At 32.4% G+C, this 25,425-nt stretch overlaps 1 protein-coding gene across 1 annotated transcript; it reads right to left on the bottom strand.

Moving 5' to 3' along the window:
* Window positions 1–2,608: 2,608 nt before the first annotated feature.
* LOC111985920 (cellulose synthase-like protein B4) lies at window positions 2,609–13,950 on the bottom strand. Its single transcript, XM_065777458.1, has 6 exons — window positions 13,588–13,950; window positions 13,107–13,431; window positions 12,624–12,749; window positions 11,003–11,119; window positions 5,949–6,155; window positions 2,609–2,758 (listed from the first exon to the last, which is right to left on the bottom strand). Exons 1-6 carry the CDS (start codon window positions 13,842–13,844, stop codon window positions 2,609–2,611), a joined length of 1,182 nt encoding a protein of 393 aa, XP_065633530.1. The 5' UTR covers window positions 13,845–13,950.
* Window positions 13,951–25,425: the final 11,475 nt, after the last annotated feature.

The following is a 25,425-nucleotide window of genomic DNA, read 5'->3' as shown; positions in this document are numbered from 1 at the left end:
TAAGCCTTGCCCAAAAATCATATCTAAAAATTCTGATTTCCCGTAACCTCGATCAATTGGGAGGTGTCGAGGAGGTGTCGGGTTTTAAAGCTCGATAGATAGCTATCTGTCGAGGAGCTATCGAGAAGACAGAAGATTTCTCGATCGATCCACTAGCTGCCGAGAAGGTGTCGAGACTGCGATAAGAAAACACCTTAAAAAGCTTGATAGATAGCCAGTTGTCGGGAGGTTTCAAGCAGCTGTCGAGATATCTGTCCGCAGGTATCGAGCTATCTGTCCAGCTTTAATGAACACCTTTTCTTCACTTGTTTCTTAGTCCAATCTTCATGGCTTAAATACTAGACTTGAACAACATGTTTCTTCAAGTATTAAACACAACTTAGATCTACCCAAATACAAGTAAAGTACGTTTTGTCAAAGGATTAGCCAACTACATAAAAGCATGACATATGTTCTTAATATGTGAACCACATATGTCCTAACAGATAATACATCTCTTTTTGAGATCAGTGCTTGAAATTTTTATATTTCAACGTTGAGAATTAGCCTTTGGCTTTTTAAGCACCATACATTTCAAAACAAAAAGTCGCTTTCCTTTTTTCCTAGTCAAATACTAGTATGTGCGACAGGCTTTTGCAGCTCAAAATCTCTTTTCATTTGGAGATTTACATTTGGTGAGCTCTTTTGCAAAAAAAATAATAATAATAATAATAATAAAGTGGGAAGAGATATAGGCACTAGTCTATGCAAGTATTAAGACCATCAAGACTATTGACCAATCATTCATGACAAGCTTGAAGATCTATTTACAACAATCACACATAGTTTTCAAGATTTCCCCCACACAAATAAATGTGCATACATAATAAGCTAAGCTCGTAAATGCACTAAACCATTAGTACAAAGGTACTAGGCCAAACTCACATGTGATACACACAAAACAAGTGATCAAACTTTTTGAAGATTTTTCAACCTTTTATGGGTTTTTGAATTTTTTGAACACACTTAAAAAAACAGAACAAAAACAAACACAAAGCAAAAGCTTGAAAAAGAAACATGCTAAAGCCAAAATCAAATGATACAAATCAAAACAAGCATGTAGAGATGCATGAGCAAATGTCCCTAAACAACGGAAGAATTAATGCATGGACATATTAGAATACTTATGCATGAGTACCCCTTTTCACCCACACGGCACGTGCGTTTGGGGTGATATCCCTAAAGAATTGGGTTTGAGAGTTAGGACTTTCAAACCGTCTAGTAAAGCTTTCCAAGCAAGTGATGAAGGCATAAATCATAGTTTGATTACGAGGTTTATTCAACACCCGTTGGTCAACTACATTCTTCTTCTTTTCATCCTTTATTTTCTTAGGAGTAGGGGCAACTTCAATCTACTCTTTAGCTTTCACAAATCTCACATCTTTGGCGACATTGTTTGATGAGCTACTCCCTTCAGTATATCCCAACCCAGACTTATCTGAAAAATGTTTTTGAGATGAAATAACATCAACTAGCTTCTTCGTGGATACCCTCTCTATCTTGGCATTTGCTTGCACTACTTCTAGCTTAAGAAATCTAATTTTTGAATACGCTTCAATTAGCTCACCATTAGCGTCTCTATCTCACACTTGGCCTCTTTATAACGCACTAGAAGACTTTTATAGTCCTCATCTGCCTTTTTCATCTTCTTTACGGCTACCTTAGCCACCCTTGTATATTCTCCTGACCTTTCAAGTAGGGAATTGTAGTTTTCTTGAAGACTGACTGTGTTTTCATCTTCTTCAGCATCAATTTCCTCAACAACTCCTATTGATTCTTCATCACTATGATCCCCAAGCTCTTGTACCAGCAAGTTCAAGTCCTCCGACGACTCATAATGGGTAATAGTCATAAAGGCGGAGTAGTTCCCTTCTCCATCACAGCTCTCTTCAGAATCAGAATTTGAAGAATCTAAATCACTAAGCGTTGTGGCATAAGCCTTACCTTTTCCTCTTAGATAGTTGGGACACTCCTTCTTGAGATGTCCATGGCCATTGCATTCATAACACACAATGCCTTAAGGAGACTGGGAATCCTTTCCATCTTTCTTCTTATACTCCTTCTTATCACCTTTGGAGGATGAGAACTTCCCTCTGCTGAACGGTTTCCCACTGTTCTTCACCTTCAGAAATTTTTGGAAGTTCTTTGCAATGAATGCTACATCCTTTTCCACTCCATTTTCTCTGGAGGAATCATCCATTCTTTCGGTGATGGTTTTAAGAGCAAGAGATTTACTTGTCTTATGAGAAGGCAGTCCAAGCTCATACGTTTAAAGAGACCCAATGAACTCTTGGATCTTAATTTCATCCAAATCTTTACTTTCCTCTATAGCTGTGACTTTCGCTCAGAAGCTCTCTGGTAGGGACCTCAAAATTTTTCACACCACCTTTGCATCCTCAATCTTCTCACCAAGATTGAGCTTCACAATCACAATTTTGTTGAGTTTTCCATAAAATGAATCAAAGGACTCATCATCTCCCATCTTAAGCTCTTCGAATTTGGTGGTAAGCATCTAAAACTTTGTGTCCTTCACTTTCTTTATTCCTTCATAAGTGGTCTCCAATATCTCTCAAGATTCCTTGGCTATTGTCATGTGAGAGATCCTGTGAAACTCGTCTGGAGACACACCACAAAATATAGCATTCAAAGTTTTACTGTTAGTGTTAGCTGCCGCAAGAGCTGCTTTATCCCAAGTGGATTTAGTGGCCTCCAGCCTAGTCTAACATATTTCAACCGCATCCCAAATAGTAACATCAATGGAACGTAAGAATGCCCTCATTCAGACTTTCCAAAAAGCATAATTACTACCATCAAAATATGGTGGAACATTTAAAGATTGAGACCGGTCCATCTCAAACGGGGTCAAGAAACACACTCAAGTATTTAAACCATAACGAGTGTACCCACTCTAATACCAATTGAAAGCTCGAAAATGTGTCAAAAACACAAGAGTTGTTTAGACCCCCAAATCAAAGTTACAGCTTGGTTGATTTTACACTAACTTAATACTAAGTGCAAAATAATGTAAACACAAGCGTATAAGAAAAAGAGCTACTCTAATCCATATTTAAAGCAACACAGCAGTAAAAATAAAATGAACAAGAGTAGGGAAGAGAAATGCAAACACAGATAACACCGAGACGTGTTATCGAAGAGGAAATCGAAAAACTCGGCAAAAAACATCTCCGCCGCCCTCCAAGCTGAAATCGATCCACTAGACAATCAGTTGGGATACATAGGTGAGCAAGAGACCCTCCAAGCCTAATCTACCCTTTGTATCTAAGCCCTTCAAGCTCCTACTCCAACAAGGCTTCTTGGAACTATGTCTTGTCTATCTCTCTGGATCCCGCAACAAGCTCCATGTTGCATCTGCCATCCTTGGCTTCTTCCAATGCTTCCCAGCAGCACCAAAACTTCACTTGACACTCAGAAAGGGTGTAGTAAGTGTTTGGGCTATCAACCTCTCAATGGTATAAAAATGGAGAAGTAGGAGTTGAGGAAATTCCTAAAACAAATGTGTAGAGGATTGTAGGTATAACAATCTCTAACTCTCAAGGTGTTTGGTTAAGGTTTTTTCTCAAAAGCACTACTCAACATTTGTGGGTAATGTGGGTATAAATAGTGTAGGCACAGAAAGTGTGTATTAGACTGGATAGGTTGGCAAAACAGAATGTCTCGCAGGTGTCTCGCGGGAAGGAACACACATTACCCGCGAGATACTCATGAGACACAACTGTCTCCATCTGACCTGACTCTTCGCATTTCAGCATGTGCAAGGCACATGAGATACTTCGCGGGATGCTAAGTCGCGAGCTACCTGTGAAAACTTCTTCAGTCTTTAAATGCTTGAGTCTTCACACCACTCTCTCTATCACACACCCCTTACAATGAAATCCCACAATAAATACAGGATACAAACGATTGAATAAAATTACAATCAAATTTGACCCGGAATATAAGCCAACAAAAACACATAGTTATAAATAATAACTTTACAATTATGATTTATATATATATATATATATATATTTTAATGATAATCAAGGAAGAGTGATTCAAATCAATTTGTCCTTCACACAAAGACAAAGAGCTATCTTGGCACATACAAACTTTTCCTGATACAATTATCACAAATTCCAAATGTCTAATCGAGATATTATAAATGCCAAAATGTTGGTCTTCCTCAACTTAATTTTCAATATTTAAATGAACACATGCAACTGTAATCTACAATATATATGAAAGCCAAACATAATTCAAAGCAAAACATTGTGTCAACCTCACAATTTTATATATTATTATTTTAATACAATATTTTAATTGTGTTTAAATTATATTTTATATATAAACCTTGCTATATCATATTTTCTTTAAATGGTTTTTAAGACCTCAGAAACTGTATCTGAGCAATAAAACCTAAGCCTGACTAACTCTAAGTATAGATACAAGCCATATCTTTTATTGTTGTACTCATATACTCTGGAGTGATCAAATTACTACAAGCTAAGAGCCTCAAATTCCCCTTCCCTCAATGTAATTATCAAAATGAAATGATAGAGAGGTCTTTAATAAAGCAATTAATTAGGATTTTAATATTTTATTATCATAAGCAAGTCCAGTGTGATTCAAATCAGTTTGTCATTCGCATAAAGACAAAGAACTGTCATGGCACTTACAAAATTTTCCTTACACAATTATTACAAATTCCAAATATCTAGTCGGGAACGCTGGTCCTCCCCAGCTTATTTTCAATATTTAAATGAACACATGCAACTTTATGAAAGCAAAAGCGAAACATATTATGTATCGTAACTTTTTGATTCTTCACAATTTTATACATCATTATTTAAATATAATTTTTATGTTTAAATTTTATTTTATGTTTAAACCTTGTTACATTATATTTTCTTTAAATGATAAAATATATAATTTCAAATACAAAAATAGTTTTTATTAAATTTAAAGTCTATAAATCTTGTCACATCATATTTTTAAAAAATGATAGGATAACAGTTTTATTAAATCATAATGAATGTCTGTCCACATAAATGCGGCCAGAAAGGTAGGTACAGTGCATTAAATGTGGTGGTTGAAGTATGCCTCCTTGATATTTCTCCGTTGCCGTTATCTTTATGTGTGTCCGAGGTTCCTCTCCCTCTTGACACTTGTCAAATAGATCACTTGAACCTCCCATACTCGTGCTTGATCAAACCTCTTCGGATCCGAGGGCTCATGACTACTCGGACATATGAGCATCTCCTCGGATGGAATACGTGTTCATCTCCAGGCATCCCCCATTGGCGTGGGCATCCGACTGAAAGCCCTATCTCCTCGGATGAAGAGTGTTCCTCATTCAGGGCCTTGGGCCCAATAAGTTGGGCTGGGTTTTTCTCCCCCCACAATTATAATTATTAAAATTCATATTTAAAATTAATTAAAAGTTAAAAAATAATGTTTCCTAAAGGTTTTTTTTAATGCATTGGACGGATTAGTGGTTAGTATTAATATATTAACTATCATAATTATTAAAATTCATATCTATTAAAGAATGTATAGATCATGTATGGTTTGACACGCGTCTGGTTGGGTGCAGTCAAGATTTTGAATAATAATATAAAAAATTCAAGCTTTTGGCCGTTTTTATGTGGAGTCTTCTCTTTGTCTAGCGGGTACGTATTATCACCAAAAGCAGCCTCTGCTGGATGGTCTATCACAAGTGACAACTAGAACTGGTTAATAGTAAATTCATTTTTAAAAAAAATGAAAAAGAAAAAGAAACATAAACAAATGGAGGAGAAAATACATACTCTTGAACCATAATATCTCTCACGCATTAAGGAATATTATTACACCAAAACCTCAATCCATAATGGCCAGAAGCTTAACACCAAATACACACTACAAAATACCTCACCTAGCCCTAACCCATACCCATCACGAGCTAGTGGTGGTTGCAACTTTAGCAAACTCACAACCAGAGCTGTCAAGTGCACCACCAAAATGGTTGTACTCGGCACGAAAATTGGGGACTCATTGAAGGTGAATCTTCCCACATCAGCATCACTGGCATCATCATTAGATTGGTATTTTTGTGTACCTACAGAACACCTATTAAACTACTTTATCAAACAGAGGAAAAACTAAGAAAACATAGAAGGGAGAAAAAGAAATAGAGAGAATAAAGAAAGAATCATAGATGTAGATGTAAATTTGTTAGTTGTATTGGTGGTGTAATTTGTTACTGATGAAGAAGAAAAGTGTAACAAAAAAAAAAAAAAATCAATCTACTGTCAATACCAAAGTCCCAAGGGAAGGTTTATTATTATTTTTTAATGAATGAGCAAAATTTTGAAACATTTTTTTTCTTTCTTATAAAATTAAATATTTAAAGAGTAGTATTACTAGCACAATACTATCAGGAAAAAAGAAATCACAACAAAATTTAGGTGGCAAGTTGTTAAAGGTAGGTAAAAAAGTTATATTAGTTGTAGATCCACATAAAATCAAGAGGTAATTACATTCCCCTCCCTTGAGGTTTGAGGGAATGACACTCAACCCCAAACTTGAATGAAAAAAACACTCTCCTCCCTTGAGGTTTGAAAAAATTAATACTCCCCTCCTTTTGTTTATATTACTAATGAAATATTCTAAATTTCTATAAGAATCTTTTTACAAAATTTAACCATGGTTATTAAAAAAATAACTGATAAATTTAGAATAAAAATACAAAATTTATCAAGCACCAAAACACTTACAATGACAAATCTCTTCACAATCCCCTGAAAGAGGAAAAAAAAAATAAAAAATTCATACTTAATATTTTAAAATACACTTCAATTAAAAATTTAATACAATGAATTTTAATTTTGAAATGAAAGATAATTTTTGAAACTTGCCCTTAAACAATGGACAGGTTAATAGATAACATTTTTAATATTAATTTAACAAAGTTTGGTCAATTAGATGTTAAGAGGGAAATTGTTTTTTCGCTTCAGGTTTAGGCTAGAGTGTAATTTCCCCTAACTTTAAGGGAGGGGAGTGTTATTGTCTCTAAGATCAATTACAACTTATCATTTAAAGTTTATTGGGAAAATATTGTGAAAGTAGTACTAAGATAATCATATTCAAGTTTATTTCAGTTGAGTTTAAAAAAATTTAGGGTCAAGGTGTTCAAATTTTTATTTTAAGGGATCAAAACAAAAAATATATATATTTTTATATACAACTTTTTTTGGTCTAAACTAAGGGGTTCATTTGAACTCTCTCACTTGTATGTAACGCTACTCCTGGTTGAATAAGTAAAAAAATCCATTGAAATCCTCTTAAAAATCTCCCAAATACTCTAGAAAATTCCTAAATCCAATTCCCATAATCTAAATCAAGGTCTCCAAGGGTATAATCTCTAAATTCTCCCTTATTGTCATTGTTTTCAAATTCTTTTTTGCTTAATTTAAGTGTTTGTTTGCATGAAGAATGTGATTGAACATGTTTTCATTGACACGAATGGGTATCGCCATGCATGATAGGATTAGAATTTGATTTCAAGCATATATCTATCATGCTAATTCTTATACTAATATGAATATGTTTGAATGACACTCAACCCCAAACTTGAATGAAAAAAATACTCTCCTCCCTTGAGATTTGAAAAAATTAATACTCCCATCCTTTTGTTTATATTACTAATGAAATATTCTAAATTTCTATAAGAATCTTTTTACAAAATTTAACCATGGTTATTAAAACAATAACTGATAAATTTAGAATAAAAATGCAAAATTTATCAAGCACCAAAACACTTACAATGACAAATCTCTTCACAATCCCCTGAAAGAGAAAAAAAATAATTAAAAAATTCATCCTTAATATTTTAGAATACACTTCAATTAAAAATTTAATACAATGAATTTTAATTTTGAAATGAAAGATAATTTTTGAAACTTGCCCTTAAACAAAGGACAAGTTAATAGATAACATTTTTAATATTAATTTAACAAAGTTTGGTCAATTAGATGTTAAGGGGGAAATTGTTTTTTCCCTTCAGGTTTGGGCTGGAGTGTAATTTCCCCTAACTTTAAGGGAGGGGAGTGTTATTGTCTCTAAAATCAATTACAACTTATCATTTAAAGTTTATTGGGAAAATATTGTAAAAGTAGTACTAAGATAATCATATTCAAGTTTATTTCAGTTGAGTTTAAAAAAATTTACGGTCAAGGTGTTCAAATTTTTATTTTAAGGGGTCAAAACAAAAAATATATATTTTTATATACAACTTTTTTTGGTCTAAACTAAGGGGTTCATTTGAACTCTCTCACTTGTATGTAACGCTGCTCCTAGTTGAATAAGTAAAAAAATCCATTGAAATCCTCTTAAAAATCTCCCAAATACTCTAGAAAATTCCTAAATCCAATTCCCATAATCTAAATCAAGGTCTCCAAGGGTATAATCTCTAAATTCTCCCTTATTGTCATTGTTTTCAAATTCTTTTTTGCTTAATTTAAGTGTTTGTTTGCATGAAGAATGTGATTGTACATGTTTTCCTTGACACGAATGGGTATTGCCATGCATGATAGGATTAGAATTTGATTTCAAGCATATATCTATCATGCTAATTCTTATACTAATATGAATATGTTCATAACTTCATTCATCTTTGCATGCATGAATATCATTTTATGCTTGCTTCACATGTTATTTTGATTATATGGCTTACCCATGTTCTTGGAACAATATGTGATGGTTTTTTGAATAATAAGCTTGACTGATTGGATCGATTTATCTTTACATGTAGCTATTCCCTTGATCTGATCTAATTAAATTTTACGTGGAGGCTAGATGGTATTTTATTTACATATATATGAGTCATATGACATGCATGCATAATATTTAGATATTGAAATTGCTTGAGTCTTGGTCAGGACTCAAGCAATTCCAATAGCTAAATATATTATGCATACAGTGTGAACTTAATGTTTGGTTCATAGATCCATTTCTACAAGCATGATTTTATACAAATTTTACCTTCTTTAAATATGGATTTGCGTACTAGTTCTTTAGTTAGTATTGTAAATTCCATAATTCCCACACCAAAAAGATTGATCTAAAAGAAGTTTTCAAAGTGATTTTAAAAGCTTGTTTTTCAAATGATTTTCGAACACTNTCGCCATGCATGATAGGATTAGAATTTGATTTCAAGCATATATCTATCATGCTAATTCTTATACTAATATGAATATGTTCATAACTTCATTCATCTTTGCATGCATGAATATCATTTTATGCTTGCTTCACATGTTATTTTGATTATATGGCTTACCCATGTTCTTGGAACAATATGTGATGGTTTTTTGAATAATAAGCTTGACTGATTGGATCGATTTATCTTTACATGTAGCTATTCCCTTGATCTGATCTAATTAAATTTTACGTGGAGGCTAGATGGTATTTTATTTACATATATATGACATGCATGCATAATATTTAGATATTGAAATTGCTTGAGTCTTGGTCAGGACTCAAGCAATCCAATATCTAAATATATTATGCATACATTGTGAGGGTTTGGATACAGAGGCACGGCGCGTTTCCTTTCTGCCGTTTTCTCCCTTTTTTTTTTTTTTTTTTTTTTTTTTTTTTCTGCCGCGCAGCTGTTGACTTTGGGGGACAAAATTACTGTGCGTATACTGTGTGTGCACTGTTCACGCACTTGTCATGCAATATTTAATATTAAAAGTGGTCCCACAATACTATTCACACATTTAAAAATTATTTTGCTACAGTGTTTTCAGCAACAATCAGTTTTTATCAACTCTTCAGCAACAATAAGTGCTATCCAAACGGACCCATTGTGAACTTAATGTTTGGTTCATAGATCCATTTATACAAGCATGATTTATTTACAAATTTTACCTTCTTTAAATATGGATTTGCGTACTAGTTCTTTAGTTAGCATTGTAAATTCCATAATTCCACACCAAAAAGATTGATCTAAAAGAATTTTCAAAGTGATTAAAAAGCTTGTTTTTCAAATGATTTTCGAACACTTTAAAAAAACAAGTATTTCTCAAAGAGTGCTTCCAAATCACCTAAAGCTGCTTGTATTGTGAAAATGATTTTCACGAAAAGTTTCTTTCAAAAGTTTTCATGAAATCCATTGTTTTTAACAAATGAACAATCAAAACCCTCGGGTCTTCCTTTTAAAAGTCCCTTTTCCAATAAAAAAACTTTTTCCTAAAAACCGTAGGTCTTTTTAAAAATCATTTGGTTTTAAAAATTAAGGTAATTTGCCAAGAACAACTGGAAAGGAGAGAAAGAGGGGGGGGGGGGGGGGCGTGGGTGGGGGAGTACAAGTAATAAGTATGAGGCACTGGAGTTAATGACTTTATAAAATTATTAGCTACGTTTATTTATAACAACAAACATGTCCGTCGCATGCAAATAAAGCAAAGTGAAAATTAAGGTATGGAATTTTTGCTATTCAATTAGCTAGAGTACATATTTCATCAAAGAAAATTAGAGTACATATTATTTAAAACTCCAATTCGAAGGGAACTAACTTTATTGGAAAGCATAATGAAAAAAAAAATTCTATAATCCTTCGGAGGTGGGGTAGGATGGAAGGGAAACAGGTTAATACATGGCGCCCTTACGGTAATTTAGTCTCTTGAACCATATATCTCTCAGCATCAAGAATTCATAAAGTTTGATTTTCTAATTTGATTTGAACTACTGTGTGAAAAACGTCATAATTTCATGACCAAAACCTCAAATCGTAGTGAGCAAAGAAAATAATTCCATAACCAAAGTCTCAACCTATTGTAGCCCTTCTACAAAAAGTACACAAAAAGTAACGCTAAAGCAGTTGACTTGCATATTGTAGATGATGGAATCCCATGTCTTCCTTTCCAAATAATCCCTTCAAAAATGGCCAGAAGCATAACACTAAATACACACTACAAAATACAAGAACATTCATGGCTCCTGCTTTGTAATGATGTGGATGTTTTGGTCGCTTCTCTCTTGATATATAAACCAAATGTGGCAATCCATCTAGAAGACTTGTCTTGTTCTCGCATATAACCTATTGTAAAATAATATAAATTAGAACAAAGTATCATACATATGTAACATTTCTTTCACATAAAAATGGTTTCATGCTTATGACATTCATTTTTATGTTTTAAATAAACACAATACACTAGATATCTTTCAGAATTTACATGTAATTTTAATAAGGACCAATTAATGTATGTCTTTAAGGCATATATTAATCATTAATTTTAGAAAAAGTTTTATGAAAAAATTGTTAAAAAAAATTAGTTTTTTTTTTCTTTTTTTTTTCATAAAACATTTTTTTAAATGATTTATTAAAAAAAAAAAGGGAAACACTGAAGTCCCACGAGTTAGCAAGGCTAGACTACGGTAAGAGCAACAGAAAGGCTATATGTCAAATGTAAGTTTATTTTAGCATTCAGGCCCAATAACTCTCAACAATGGAACGGCTAAGGACATAAACTTGTAAAAAAATTTGCCATAGTGCCTAAAGGTAGGACGGCACTGTAGCACAATGGTATAAACAAAAATTGTTTTTTAATCGGTTTGGTTCTTCTCTCTTTTCTCATTATTTCATAATTTTCATTATCTTTCTCCCTCTTTCTTTCTGCTCTCTCTTCTGCAAACCCGAAAACTCTGTCTTCCTCTTTCTCATATTGGCATGGAGGTAACGGCGTTGGAGACTCTATCAACTTCTGTGGTGGAGGCATGGAGGTCGTGAGTTTGTTCATGGGTTTCCGGCATGGGTTTGTTCATGGATTTTCGGCGAGATCGGCGTGGTTGTGGGTTTGCAAATCAGATTTGGTTGTGGGTGGTGATGGGTTTACTAATCAGTTTTGGCCGTGGGTGTGAGGCTGAGTTTCGGTGGTGGATCGTGGTGGGATCGGTGTGGTCAAGTGGGTTTGCTTGGTGTTTCCCATGGTTTTTGTGATGTGGTGGTTGTTGGTTGTGTTGTTGATGGTGGGTGGTGGGTGGTGGTTGTTAGTTGTGTTGTTGATGATGGATCAATGGGTGGTGATTGAAAATTTTGGGTGGATCGATGGGTGGAAATTTTGACAGTTGATTAAGTTTCTGTGCTGGGTTTGTTTGGGTTTTGGGATGAGTTTCTGTGTTAGTTTTTTTTTTTTTTTTTTTTTTTTAATAAACTGTGTTGGGGTTCGGGTCTTCACGGTGGTGATGGAGGTGATGAGTGGTAGAGAGAGAGGGTAAAATTAGAGAGAGATATAAATATATTTTATTGTGTAAATATATTATTTTAATGTATTGCATAAGAAAATAAAAATTAAAATATTTAAAAAATTGTAAAATAGTACTATATAATTAATAAAGCAACTTTTAAAGTACTTTTTTAAAACGGTAAAATAGAATAAGANTTTTTTTTTTTTTTTTTTTTTTTTTTTTTTTTTTTTTTTTTTTTTTTTTTTTTTTTTTTTTTTTTTTTTTTTTTTCCCTGAATCATTGTGTTTTACTTCTTCTTCCTTTTTTTTTCTTTTTTCTTTTTTCTTTTTTCTTTATTTGGGAGTTAATGTTACCTTGATAATAGCCGGATGGTTTTTGCATTCTATGTTCGAGAATTCTGCAAAGTCTCCAGTAAAATCACTTGGCACTGACTTTTGGACCGCATCCTCAATTTTGTGACTAAGTCGTTCATACTCATCCTACAGAAGAAAATGACAAACAAATTTGCATATAAATTGCAGGCAAAGATCTCATCCTTGTCCCATTTCACAACTGAAAAATGCTATACTATTTCAGATTAATTTTTTACAAATTGATCTGCCAAATAACGTGATTAATAGACTTAAATAATATAATATATAACTTTCGAAATTTTTTTTCTTAAATTTGTGATTGATGATATACGACTTTATAAATTTTATGTAACAAAATTTGTAATAATCTTACCATTAGATTACTGCAATATAGCAAACAAAAAGTTTTTTTAGAAGATATACCAATTTTGTGATTTAAGATGGAAACTAAATTTTCAGACACAAACTCCAGATTTGGATTACCTTCATTCTCTTCCATTCCTGTTGAAAATCACTTGAACTACCCCCGAAAGTTTGGGGGTTACTAGAAAAGTATCTAAAGGGGGCTCTAACATGAATATTGTACTTCTTACAGAATGGAACCCAAATCTTGGCAAACTTTGAGGCTTCCACTAGAGAGTAGTAAGTGATTGGAGAACAACCATCATCTGATACGTAACAAGCTAGCTTGTGAGCTGGATAATCAATTGCCAACAAAGAGAGCACGGTGTTTACTGTGATGATAGGTGGTTCTAGCACAGGGTCCGCAGTTGTCACAAACATGTCCACCGATGGAAGTTCAGGTACCCTATATCAAAGTTATGAACATGAATCAATCATGTTAGACACCTGACTAGGTAAAGAGATTGTAATAAAAATATATAGAAGAAGAACAGCCAAATACAAATTGTAGTGGCAACTAAAATTAAGTAACGTATTTTTGGCACAACATGTTATAGGTTACCGTTGTAAGAGTCGGTCTGGATACGTTTTATAATCAACAGGATTCCATTTGGTGCTGATGACGAGAGCCCAAGTGAAGGTGAACCATGACTCGCATAGGAAGGCAAGCAACCAAGTGAGACCATGCTTTTTGAGGAAGAGAAAACGATAAATAAGAAGAGAAAGGAGAAGGAAGAAGATTAGGATATCAAAGAGTCTTTGTAAAGTGTTTTTACGTGGGATTTTGTCATACAGAGGGAGAGCGATCGGGTTGGCCATGGAGTAGATAGGAATACAATTTTATCGGCACTACTATGCTGGTCTGGTATTTGCAATGATGGCCATGTACAGGGGCAGCTCAAAGTTGTTGGCCATAAGCAAAAATGTTAAGTAGGACCTTTTTATCTTTAAATATTAATCAAATAATATATATTAAATTTTTTTTATTTAAAATCTATTTTCATATCTGGATAAATTATTGAATTATTGAATTTTTAGCCTATACTCCTATGGCTAAGTGTAAAAGCAAAAAACATGTCCTATCATAGCAGAAAAAGGTCCAATTAAGAGGGGCAGAATTTTGTATCAATAATTTGTATTAATATTTTCCCAGCCTGTCCTATGACCAAAACCCTGGGCCAGCTTGTGCAGTGAAATAAATAAACGTGTCCCACTCCCATCAATGGCTTGTGTAGTGAAATAAGAGAGGGGCAGAAAATGGTCCTATTATAGTAAAAACGTGTCTCATCGATCAATTGTGCAGTGAAATAAACTAAAAATATATATAATTTAATGCATTTTATTCTTTTGTATTTTAAGATACAATGAAGTCTTTTTAATACATTTTCTTGATCAATAAAAGTATTTAAATTTTTTAATTAAAATATATAAATAAATATATTATATAAATAATTTTTTTTTACTAGTGAGAGTCTTTTTTTATTTCGAGTTTTAAGCGATTACATCAATTATATCACCTATTAAGCCAACTTACACAGTGTATATATGTAGCAGAGATAGGTGAGGACATCATGTTTATTGTGGTCCCTCTTGCATAGACGTGGATTTCACATGCATGGGTCCCTAGTCCATTGTTACTACATGCATGGGTCGCCACTCTATTGGACACAGTCTTCAAACTCCTTGGAATGGAGTGTGGAGAATCCTCTAGATATCGATTTTACTGTTTCCTTTTTTTAATATAATGGAGTGGACAATTTTCATTGATCCAACTAGCTTCCCACGTTGATTCCCTCATTGATGTTACAATACACAGAAAAGCGTTATTTATTTGAGCCGAAGGAGAACAATACTGACGAGTGGCTTTCCATGATCACATGTGTGTGACCATTTAGCCGCAGCTTTTTTATTCTCACTCTGTCCATTATTTCACTTTTTTTTGGCATCCGCTGTTATATGTTAAATTATGGATATTTTTACATCAATTTTGGACGTCATGCATACAATTTTAGGCGAAATTGGCCAAATATCACATTTTTTCTGAAATTTTTAGCAAAAAAACTCTATTTTGAAAATAAGTGGTGAGCTACCACTTTTCTTGGTACTCGAGTTTACGAAACTCGAGTTCCTCATCAGTTCTGCCATCGTGCCACTGCTAAGCTAAAATCTGTACGATTAAAAAAAAAATGTGGTACTCGAGCTTGGTAAACTCGAGTACCATGCAACACAATACTCCAGTTAGCAGACTCGAGTACCTTTTATAAATAAAATGCAAATTATTTTATTTCTACTCATGTAACTGTTTATGGGTCACATAGTGCCATGTTTGCATTTTATTGAAAGAGATAATATTTTTTCTTCATGTGTATCCTCAACTTAGTTTTTTTTAAAACTTGGTTTGGACCTTTTTATTTACCCCCACCCCCTTTATTTTTCCCAAAAATTATTTTGTTTTTCCTATTTTTATAGGGGGGAAATTTTTTTTAACCTTTGTGGTTCTTAGGGGGAGTTGTTGCTTTTCATAAGGGGAGTTGTCCTTATTTCCTCTTATCGTCTGTTGAGTTGTTACTCTTTGTTTGAGTTATCTTTGTTAGTTTGTGACAAAAAGGAGGAGATTTATATGTGTGAAAAATACAAGAATGTTCTGTTTATGGGGAGTTAACATTGTTTTTGATGTATCTAACTTAAGGGGAGAGTTAGTTTGCATATTTGTTGATTTATTGTTTTTCTGTCACACATGCGTTTATATGTTTGTTGAGTATTTCAGGCCTAGTTCGATCGATCGAAGAACAGGCTCGATCAATCGTTCTATTTCTAGCATTCTGCATAAAATTATTTTATGTTTAGCATTATTTAAAAAATTGTTCACTTTCTTTTCTGCATAAATTATTCTTTGTTCACAGCCTAAATTGTTCACTGTTTTCTCATAAAATCTATTTTCTGCATAAATTATTCTTTGTTCACAGCCTAAATTGTTTACTGTTTTCTCAAAAAATCTATTTTCTGCATTAATTAAAACTATTCATTGTTTTCTCATAAAAAATTTTCACTGTTTCTTGCATAAACTATTTCTAGCATTCTGCATAAAATTAATTTATGTTCAGCATTATTTAGAAAATTGTTCACTTTATTTTTTGCATAAATTATTCTTTGTTCACTACATAAATTGTTCACTGCTTTCTCATAAAATCTCTTTTCTGCATTAATTAAAACTATTCATTGTTTTCTTGTAAAAATTATTCACCATTTTTTGCATAAACTGTTTCTAGCATTCTGCATAAAATTATTTATGTTCAACATTATTTAAAAAAAGTAGTTCTCTCTCTTTTCTGCATAAATTATTTTTTGTTCACTATTTAAAAAATTGTTCACTGTTTTCTCATAAAACACCTCTTGAAATCGTGTTCTCTAAATTCAAAAGTCAAAACTGTTTGCTTTTTCATGTTTAAATTTCACAATAAACGAATCTGTATTTCTGCATTGACAAATCTATTTCTACATTAATAAAATTAGCTCTCTGCACATCATGTTTACTGTATATAAAAATCTGCTTACTGCATTCATAAAATCTATTTTATGCATTAATTAAAACCGTTCATTGTTTTCTAATAAAAATTGTTTATTGTTTTCTGAATAAACTATTTCTAGCATTCCACATAAAATTATTTTATGTTCAGCATTATTTAAACAATTGTTCACTATCTTTTCTGCATAAATTATTCTATGTTCACGACATAAATTGTTTATTGTTTTCTCATAAAATCTATTTTCTGCATTAATTAAAATTGTTCATTATTTTCTCATAAAAATTGTTCACCTTTTTCTGCATAAACTATTTCTTGCATTCTGCATAAAATTATTTTATGCATAGCATAATTTAAAAAATTGTTCACCCACTTTTCTGCATAAATTATTCTCTGTTCACTTCATAAATTTTTCACTGTTTTCTCATAAAATCTATTTTCTGCATTAATTAAAATTGTTCAATGTTTTCTCATAAAAATTGTTCACTGCTTTCTGCATAAACTATTTCTAGCATTCTGTATAAAATTATTTTATGCTCAGCATTATTTAAAAAATTGTTCACTCTCTTTTCTGTATAAATTATTCTCTGTTCACTGCATAAATTGTTCACTGTTTTCTCATAAAATCTGTTTTCTGCATTAATTAAAAATGTTCATTGTTTTCTCATAAAAATTGTTCACTGTTTTCTGCATAAACTATTTCTAGCATTCTGCATAAAATTATTTTATGCTCAGCATTATTTAAAAAATTGTTCACTCACTTCTCTGCATAAATTATTCTCTATTCACTACATAAATTGTTCATTGTTTTCTCATAAAATCTGTTTTGTGCATTAATTAAAACTGTTCATTGTTTTCTCATAAAAATTGTTCACCGTTTTCTGCATAAACCATTTCTAGCATTCTGAATAAATTTATTTTTATGTTTAGCATTATTTAAAAAAAAAATTCACTCACTTTTCTGCAATAATTATTCTCTGTTTATTGCATAAATTGTACAATGTTTTCTCATGAAATGTAATTTCTGCATTAATTAAAAATGTTCATTGTTTTATCATAAAAATTGTTCATCGTTTTCTGCATAATGTATTTTTAGCATTCTTCATAAAATTATTTTATACTCAGCATTATTTAAAAAAAATTTCACTCCCTTTTCTGCAAAAATTATTCTCTGTTCATTGTATAAATTGTTCACTATTTTCTCATAAAATCTATTTTCTGCATTAATTAAAACTGTTCATTGTTTTCTCATAAAAATTTTTCGTCATTTTCTACATAAACTATTTCTAGCATTCTGCATAAAATTATTTTATGCTCAGCGTTATTTAAAAAATTGTTCACTCTCTTTTCTGCATAAATTATTCTCTGTTCATTGCATAAATTGTTCACTATTTTCTCATAAAATCTATTTTTTGCATTAATTAAAACTGTTCATTGTTTTCTAATAAAAATTGTTCGTCGTTTTCTGCATAAACTATTTCTAGCATTCTGTATAAAATTATTTTATGCTCAGCATTATTTAAAAAATTGTTCACTCTCTTTTCTGCATAAATTATTCTCTGTTCACTGCATAAATTGTTCACTGTTTTTTCATAAAATTTATTTTCTGCGTTAATTAAAACTGTTCATTGTTTTCTCATAAAAATTGCTCATCGTTTTCTGCATAAATTATTTCTAGCATTCTCCATAAAATTATTTTTTGTTCAGCATTATTTAAAAAATTGTTCACTCTCGTTTTTGGATAAATTATTCTCTGTTCACTGCATAAATTGTTCACTTTTTTCTCATAAAATCTATTTTCTGCATTAATTAAAACTATTCGTTGTTTTCACAGAAAAATAGTTCACCATTTTCTGCATAAACTATTTCTAGCATTCTGCATAAAATTATTTTATGTTTAGCATTTTTAAAAAATTGTTCACTCTCTTTTCTGCATAAATTATTCTCTTTTCACTGCCTGAATTATTCACTATTTTCTCATAAAATCTTTTTTCTGCATTAATTAAAACTATTTGTTGTTTTCTTATAAAAATTGTTCACCATTTTCTGCATAAACTATTTTTAGCATTTTGCATAAAATTATTTTATGTTCATCATTATTTAGAAAATTGTTCTCTCTTTTTTGCATAAATTATTCTTTGTTCACTGCATAAGTTGTTCACTGTTTTCTCATAAAATTTGTTTTCTGTATTAATTAAAACTATTCATTGTTTTCTCGTAAAAGTTATTCACTGTTTTCTGCATAAACTGTTTCTAGCATTCAGCATAAAATTATTTATGTTCAGCATTATTTAAAAAAAAAAATAGTTCTCTCTCTTTTCTACATAAATTATTTTTTGTTGACTATTTTTTCATAAAACACCTCCTGAAATCGTTTTCTCTATATTTAAAAGTCAAATATGTTTGCTTTTTCATGTTTAAATTTCACAATATTCGAATATATTTTTCTGGATTGATAAATCTATTTCTAAATTAATAAAATTTGCTCTCCACACATCATGTGTACTGTATATTCGAATCTGCTTACTGCATTCATAAAATCTGTTTTATGCATTAATTAAAACTGTTCATTGTTTTTTCATAAAAATTGTTTACTATTTTCTGCATAAACTATTTCTAGCATTCTACATAAAATTATTTTATGTTCAGCATTATTTAAAAAATTGTTCACTCTCTTTTTTGCATAAATTATTCTCTGTTCACCACATAAATTGTTCGTTGTTTTCTCATAAAATCTCTTTTCTGCATTAATTAAAACTATTCATTGTTTTCTCATAAAAATTGTTCACTATTTTCTGCATAAACCATTTCTAGCATTTTGCATAAAATTATTTTATGTTCAGCATTATTTAAAAAAATTGTTCACTCCCTTTTCTGCATAAATTATTCTCTGTTCACTGCATAAATTGTTCACTGTTTTCTTATAAAATCTATTTTTTGCATTAATTAAAACTGTTCACTGTTTTCTCATAAAAATTGTTTACCATTTTCTGCATAAACTATTTCTACGATTTTAAATAAAATTATTTTCTATTCAGCATTATTTAAAAAATTGATCACTCTCTTTTCTGCATAAATTATTCTCTGTTCATTATTTAAAAAAATTGTTCACTGTTTTGTTATTTACGTTTTTTTTTTTTTAATAAATATGAAGGTTGCATAAGTACAATAATGATTGATTTACAATGTAAAAAATTTGTAGTCAATAAAAAAAATTCTTTTAGTAGTCAATAAAAAATTCTCTTCCAATCCTAAATTGGTACCAAAAAAAAAAAATTACAAATGCATACGAATTCTTTTATAGCTTAGTTGACCATAACTTTTATGATTAAAAAAAAAAAAAAAATCAACAGCCAAGGATAGCCAAGTTCGGATGGGATAATGCATAAATACTATTCATTGAATGTATAAAATCTTGAAAGTACAAAATCGAAATCGTTGAATGAACTAAATTCGAAATTGTGTACCAATGTATTGATCATCCGAATTTGTTGAAAAATTTGAAATCGTTGAATGAACAAAATCATGTAAACTCAATGGAAAATCAAAGAATATACCAAATCGTTGAGTAGCGCATGCAGCACTGTGACCATCAGTGTAGCGCTGGTGGACAACTCACCCCCAAAATTGATGCATAAACTTTCTAGAGATGCTCTGCATTTTTGAAAATGGTGCATTACAAAGGGTTGCATATCTATGTATTCACGTGATTGTGGATGAGTACTTCTAGTCAAGGCTCAACATTGCCGAGCTATTGAGCAGCACATGTTAACTGTTTATTATCTTTGGTCATTTTCAAGGATGCTAGTCAAAACGCTCTTCCCATAATCTGTGACTACTAGTTAAAAGTAATAGCACATGGTAAAGCCATCTTGAACCCTGAAACTGAGCTGTCAAACAATCACATCTCATAAATATGTACATTAAAAACATCACTTTGCTCTTATAACCATCACTCTTACAAATTAAGCAACCCCACAGCCTGAAACACTGAAATATCTCTTATAATCATAGCTAATTACTGCTATGCTGCAGATTTTGAATACATATTTACTTAACTCTTCAATCAAACATCGTGGTCATATACCTTTGATTATGGGAGCTAATGGTGGACAGACTACTACTCATCAATACTAATTTCCATACCACCGACAGATTAACTTGAGTTAAATTTACCTACTCAAGTTACTTTACCATGGTTCATTTCACCTATAAAAGAGACGAACTATGAAGACAAAAGACAAGTTTCTAAATTTCTAAGTTTCTAAGATTCTAAGCTTTTAAGTTTCAAGTTTTAGAATGCCTTGTGTAATAGCCTTCCCTCTCCTTCAGGAAGACTTTTGTACTCTCTCCCCTTCTTGTAATCTTGTAACCTTTCTCTTCAGAGAGTTTTGTTTTCAAGCTTGTATCAAAGACAGCAGTTTTTTCTCAAGTTTATCAAAGACTAAAGTTTTTATCCAAGTAAGATTTACTTGTTTCTGTTTTCATATTCCATACTCCATTTTAACCTTATTTTGAATATATTTAATTTGCTATTTACTTCTTTATTATCTATTTTATCATTGCTTATGCTTCCATATTACTGATGTGCTCTCTCCTGGGTAGTCATTGGTATTAGAGCATCTGGATCATAAAACACCTAATGAACAGTGAATAATTTATGCAGAAAAAACAGTGACCAATTTTTCAAATAATGCTGAACAGAAAATAATTTTATGTAGAATGCTAAAAATAGTTTATGCAGAAAACAGTGAACAATTTTTATGAGAAAATAGTGAACATGACGTAGTGTTTTCAAGAACACTGCAACTACCGCCCACATCTTCAAATCTCACTGTGACATTGGGAACATTTAAAATCCTATTCATGTAGTGTTTTTCCAGCCTGTATTGACATGACAAGCCCTACTAACTGAAATTATAATGCTTGGAACATGAAATGTGGTTATAAATGCACCACAATAATGATCTTATTTCTACCCCACTAACTTCATAGATTGACTAAGCTATGAGTCGCAACGTCTCAACATCAAATCGTACAATGCAAAACAAGTTTGGATCTACTTCAACAAATGGATTATCACAAGTTCCAGCAGATCAACGACTACAGACATACAAACCACTATGGAGGGAAATGGGTTGGAAAGAAGAGAGATTTCCTTAATATACCAATATACACGTACGAGAGTTTTGGAAGCGTCGGTCACATCATGGTTGGCAAACCTACAAAACTAAGTATAGATACCACTGCAATAGAGTTCACCGTAGCAGAACCACCATGGTCAACCCTATATGAGAAAAGGTATGAGTTGGAGGTGTATTGTCGATGACACGGGTTACGAGTTCCTAAGGCACGCTCAGCCAAGTTACCTAGAGATGAACCTGCTAACATACTTGCTCATCTTGAACAAGAGAACAATCAAATGCAAAGGCGATTAGACCATTTTCATGCAATCCAAAAAGCTAGGAAGCACCTAAAGGGGAAGGCACAAGAGTGAGCCATCAAGTCTATTAATGAAGTTACTGCATTAGATGATGAAAAAGATATTTTGGACTTCTCAGATTCAAGCAATGATGATTTCCAAAAATTTCTACCTACAAACATTAGACATTGTTGTTAAAGTCTACACGTTCTTTGCAATACAAAATGTTATTGTTAATATCTGACAACTGATGACACATTCAACTTTCGCAAATCTAAAGATTAACTATTCATTAGTTTGGCTAAGTTTATATGAAATCACTTGCTCATTTTTTCCCTACTGTTCTTTGTTGCTACATATGATTCTTGTGCTTTGGTTGGACAATGTCCCCTGCTTTGTAAACACCTCAGGAAGTGAAATGCCTCCAGTTACATATGTTGATGTTTCCAATATTCTGTTTGTGTAATTTGAAATGTTACACACATAACACTTATCACCCAAATTAGATTTATTGTACATTACTTATAGCAAAACTTAATAGATTCAATACATACAGACTCATCCAAACCACACAGACCAACCACTCTTTCACAAAAAACCATATGGCTCCTAAAGCAAGGACTCGCCACATGAATACACAAATATGCAACCCTTTGCAATGCACCGTTTTCAAGGATGTAGATCATCCCTAGAAAGTTTATGCACCAATTTTTGGGGTGAGCTGTTACTTCTAACCAGTAGTCACAGATTATAGGAAGAGCATTTTGACTAGCATCCTTGAAAATAACCAAAGATAATAAATAGTTCTACATGTGCTACACAACAGCTCGGCACTGTTGAGCCTTGACCAAAAGTACCCATCCACACTCACGTGTATACACAGATATGCAACCCTTTGTAATGCACCATTTTCAAGGATGCAGAGCTTCCCTAGAAAGTTTATGCATCAATTTTAGGGGTGAGCTGTCCACCATTGCTACACTGATGTTCACAGTGCTGCATGTGCTGCTCAACGATTTGGTATGTTCTTTGATTTTCCATTGAGTTTACATGATTTTGTTCATTCAACGATTTCAAATTTTTCAACAAATTTGGATGATTACTACATTAGTACACAGTTTTAAATTGAATTTTCACGATTTTGTACATTTGACGACTTCAAATTTGGAAACAAATTTGGACGATTTGTACATCTAATGAAATTAATTTTCCATTGAGTTTACTCAATTTGGTATGTTCTTCAATTTTCATTTGAATTTTCATGATTTTACACACTCAACGAATTCGAATTTTTCAACAAATTCGTACTATTTGTACATCTAATGTACACAATTTTTCTTTGAGTTTTCATGGTTTTGTACATTCAAAGAATTCAAATTTTAAACAAATTCATATGAGCCTTTAAATAGGTCAAGGAATCCTATTACAAGTTGAATTCCCGTTTGGAGGAAATCTCAGGTTTTTAGGCTTCACTTAACCTACATTTTTGGCCCATTTAACTTTAGAATTATGACTTTTGGTCAACTAAAAAGTTGTAGCCCTTTAAGTTAGATTTTCATCCCAACTTAAATCATCCCAATTGGACATCTGAAACAAAAGTTATGCTCCAAATACTAACTGGTATGCAGGCTGGAATCCTAATCCGAATTGGACTTGGATTTGATGCAAATTTCTTTTGATTCCTTGCTCCAATTGGACTTGAATTTGATTGGGTTGGCCTTTTTTGACTTCATCATGGCCCTTGTAAGATTAAAGTCCATTAGCTTTCTTCTTTGCACAAATCCACTTTTTAATTTCACTATTCTACAAAAGACAAATTCATGCATTAAAATTCAATTAAGCACAAAATTGATTATTCAGCATTATTCCAAAACCAATTATAAAATGCATGAATTAACTCAAAATAAGTATGATAATACTTTCTAATAATGATATAAATATGCAAAATTAAGCTATTATCACCGACTAGATGTGAGACGCCGACTAGATGTATGACACTGACTAGATTGACAGCTTCCATGCCCTTAACGTCCACTTGCTTGCCGACCACGCCCTACAACCGATTCACTTGTGTTGCCCACAGTGCGTGCATCGTTCAAGGTCAACAAATTGATCTCTTCAACATCTTTCAAGGCATTAATAAAGTCAGTGTAGATCTTAAACCCTAGTTCACACTTCGTCATAATCTTCAACCGTGATTCAACCTGTTACAAGTGTACAAGAGTAGTGTTAGGAGGTTGAACTAAACTATGTGAAGCGAGGTACATTTATAACAGAACAACCTTTGTAAACTTACCAAAGTGACCAAGTAAGAGATCTCTTTTGTAATATGGCGTAGAGTGTGGGAATGAAACCACACCATATACTCATCATTGTAGCTCATCTCCCAATGAAATGGTGGTGCATCAGCAATTGCGGCATGCGCATCCCATCTAGTAATATGCATGGCATATACTTCAGCCCAGTTTCTGTCTAGCTTGCCCTGGATTGTTATCTTGCGAAGTTCAGTTAAAGTATCGACATCGACCGGTATGCCTTACTTCATCCCAAACTGTCAAAGAACACGTTCGGGGTGATGGCCTTTAACCACCCAAAAATGTATGAACGACATGATAGACCTCCATATGTGTTGGCCTATCGTACAATATGCGGCCAGGAAACCCAAATAATTTCTGTATAGCTCCCAGACAATCTGTAATGATCCAATAGATGCAAACAACCATATAACAATATAATTAGAAAAAATGTGTAACGACTATGAACAATACATGGCAACAATGTTTAACTCCAAAATAAAAAATGTTTATTCATTCCAAAGCGAATTGTAAGTACAACAATTACATGCCAACACGGTCCCCAACAAAGGCACGATACCTGATTTGGTCGTATCGAAGCAAGCGGCACACAATAGGTGCGTAGGATGTGCATTGGATGTTCAATTGTGCACTTATGACAACTACAATATTCTTTGACATAAGTCGGTTATGGATTTTCACTATTTCTATGTGTACTACGATGGAGAGACGTATTATCATGAGTTGCATTGGTTGTCATAACAAGGCTCGAACCAAAAGCATAAATGTGTTAAGGTGAAGCATGGGATAGGCCTTACGAAATTGCAACAAAGAATATTGACGGCAATGGGGTTAGACCACTCTAGGCATAACATTTCCATCATGTATCGAGCACCTCAACAAGTTGTAGACACCCAGGTTTTCTATAATTCACTACAGTTATCAGGTTACACCGAAGTGAAGATGATGTAGGAAGTTGTTGAACAAATGGTGGTGATGAGATTCATTGCTTCGAATCTCTATGTCACTGTTAAGCCCACCATAGTAGAGGTTGGAGAGGGTTCACAACACACTATTTTGGATGAAATTGTAGATGAGCACATTGACTCAATACCATTACAATCTTATCAAGAGTGTGTAGAGAACACAGAAGATGGGTA

The sequence above is a fragment of the Quercus suber genome, unplaced genomic scaffold, assembly GCF_002906115.3.
Source record: "Quercus suber isolate HL8 unplaced genomic scaffold, Cork oak 2.0 scaffold_155, whole genome shotgun sequence".
NCBI lineage: Eukaryota > Viridiplantae > Streptophyta > Magnoliopsida > Fagales > Fagaceae > Quercus > Quercus suber.
Note: the sequence above shows the minus strand (reverse complement) of the source record. Positions and strands in the feature narration are given on the sequence as shown.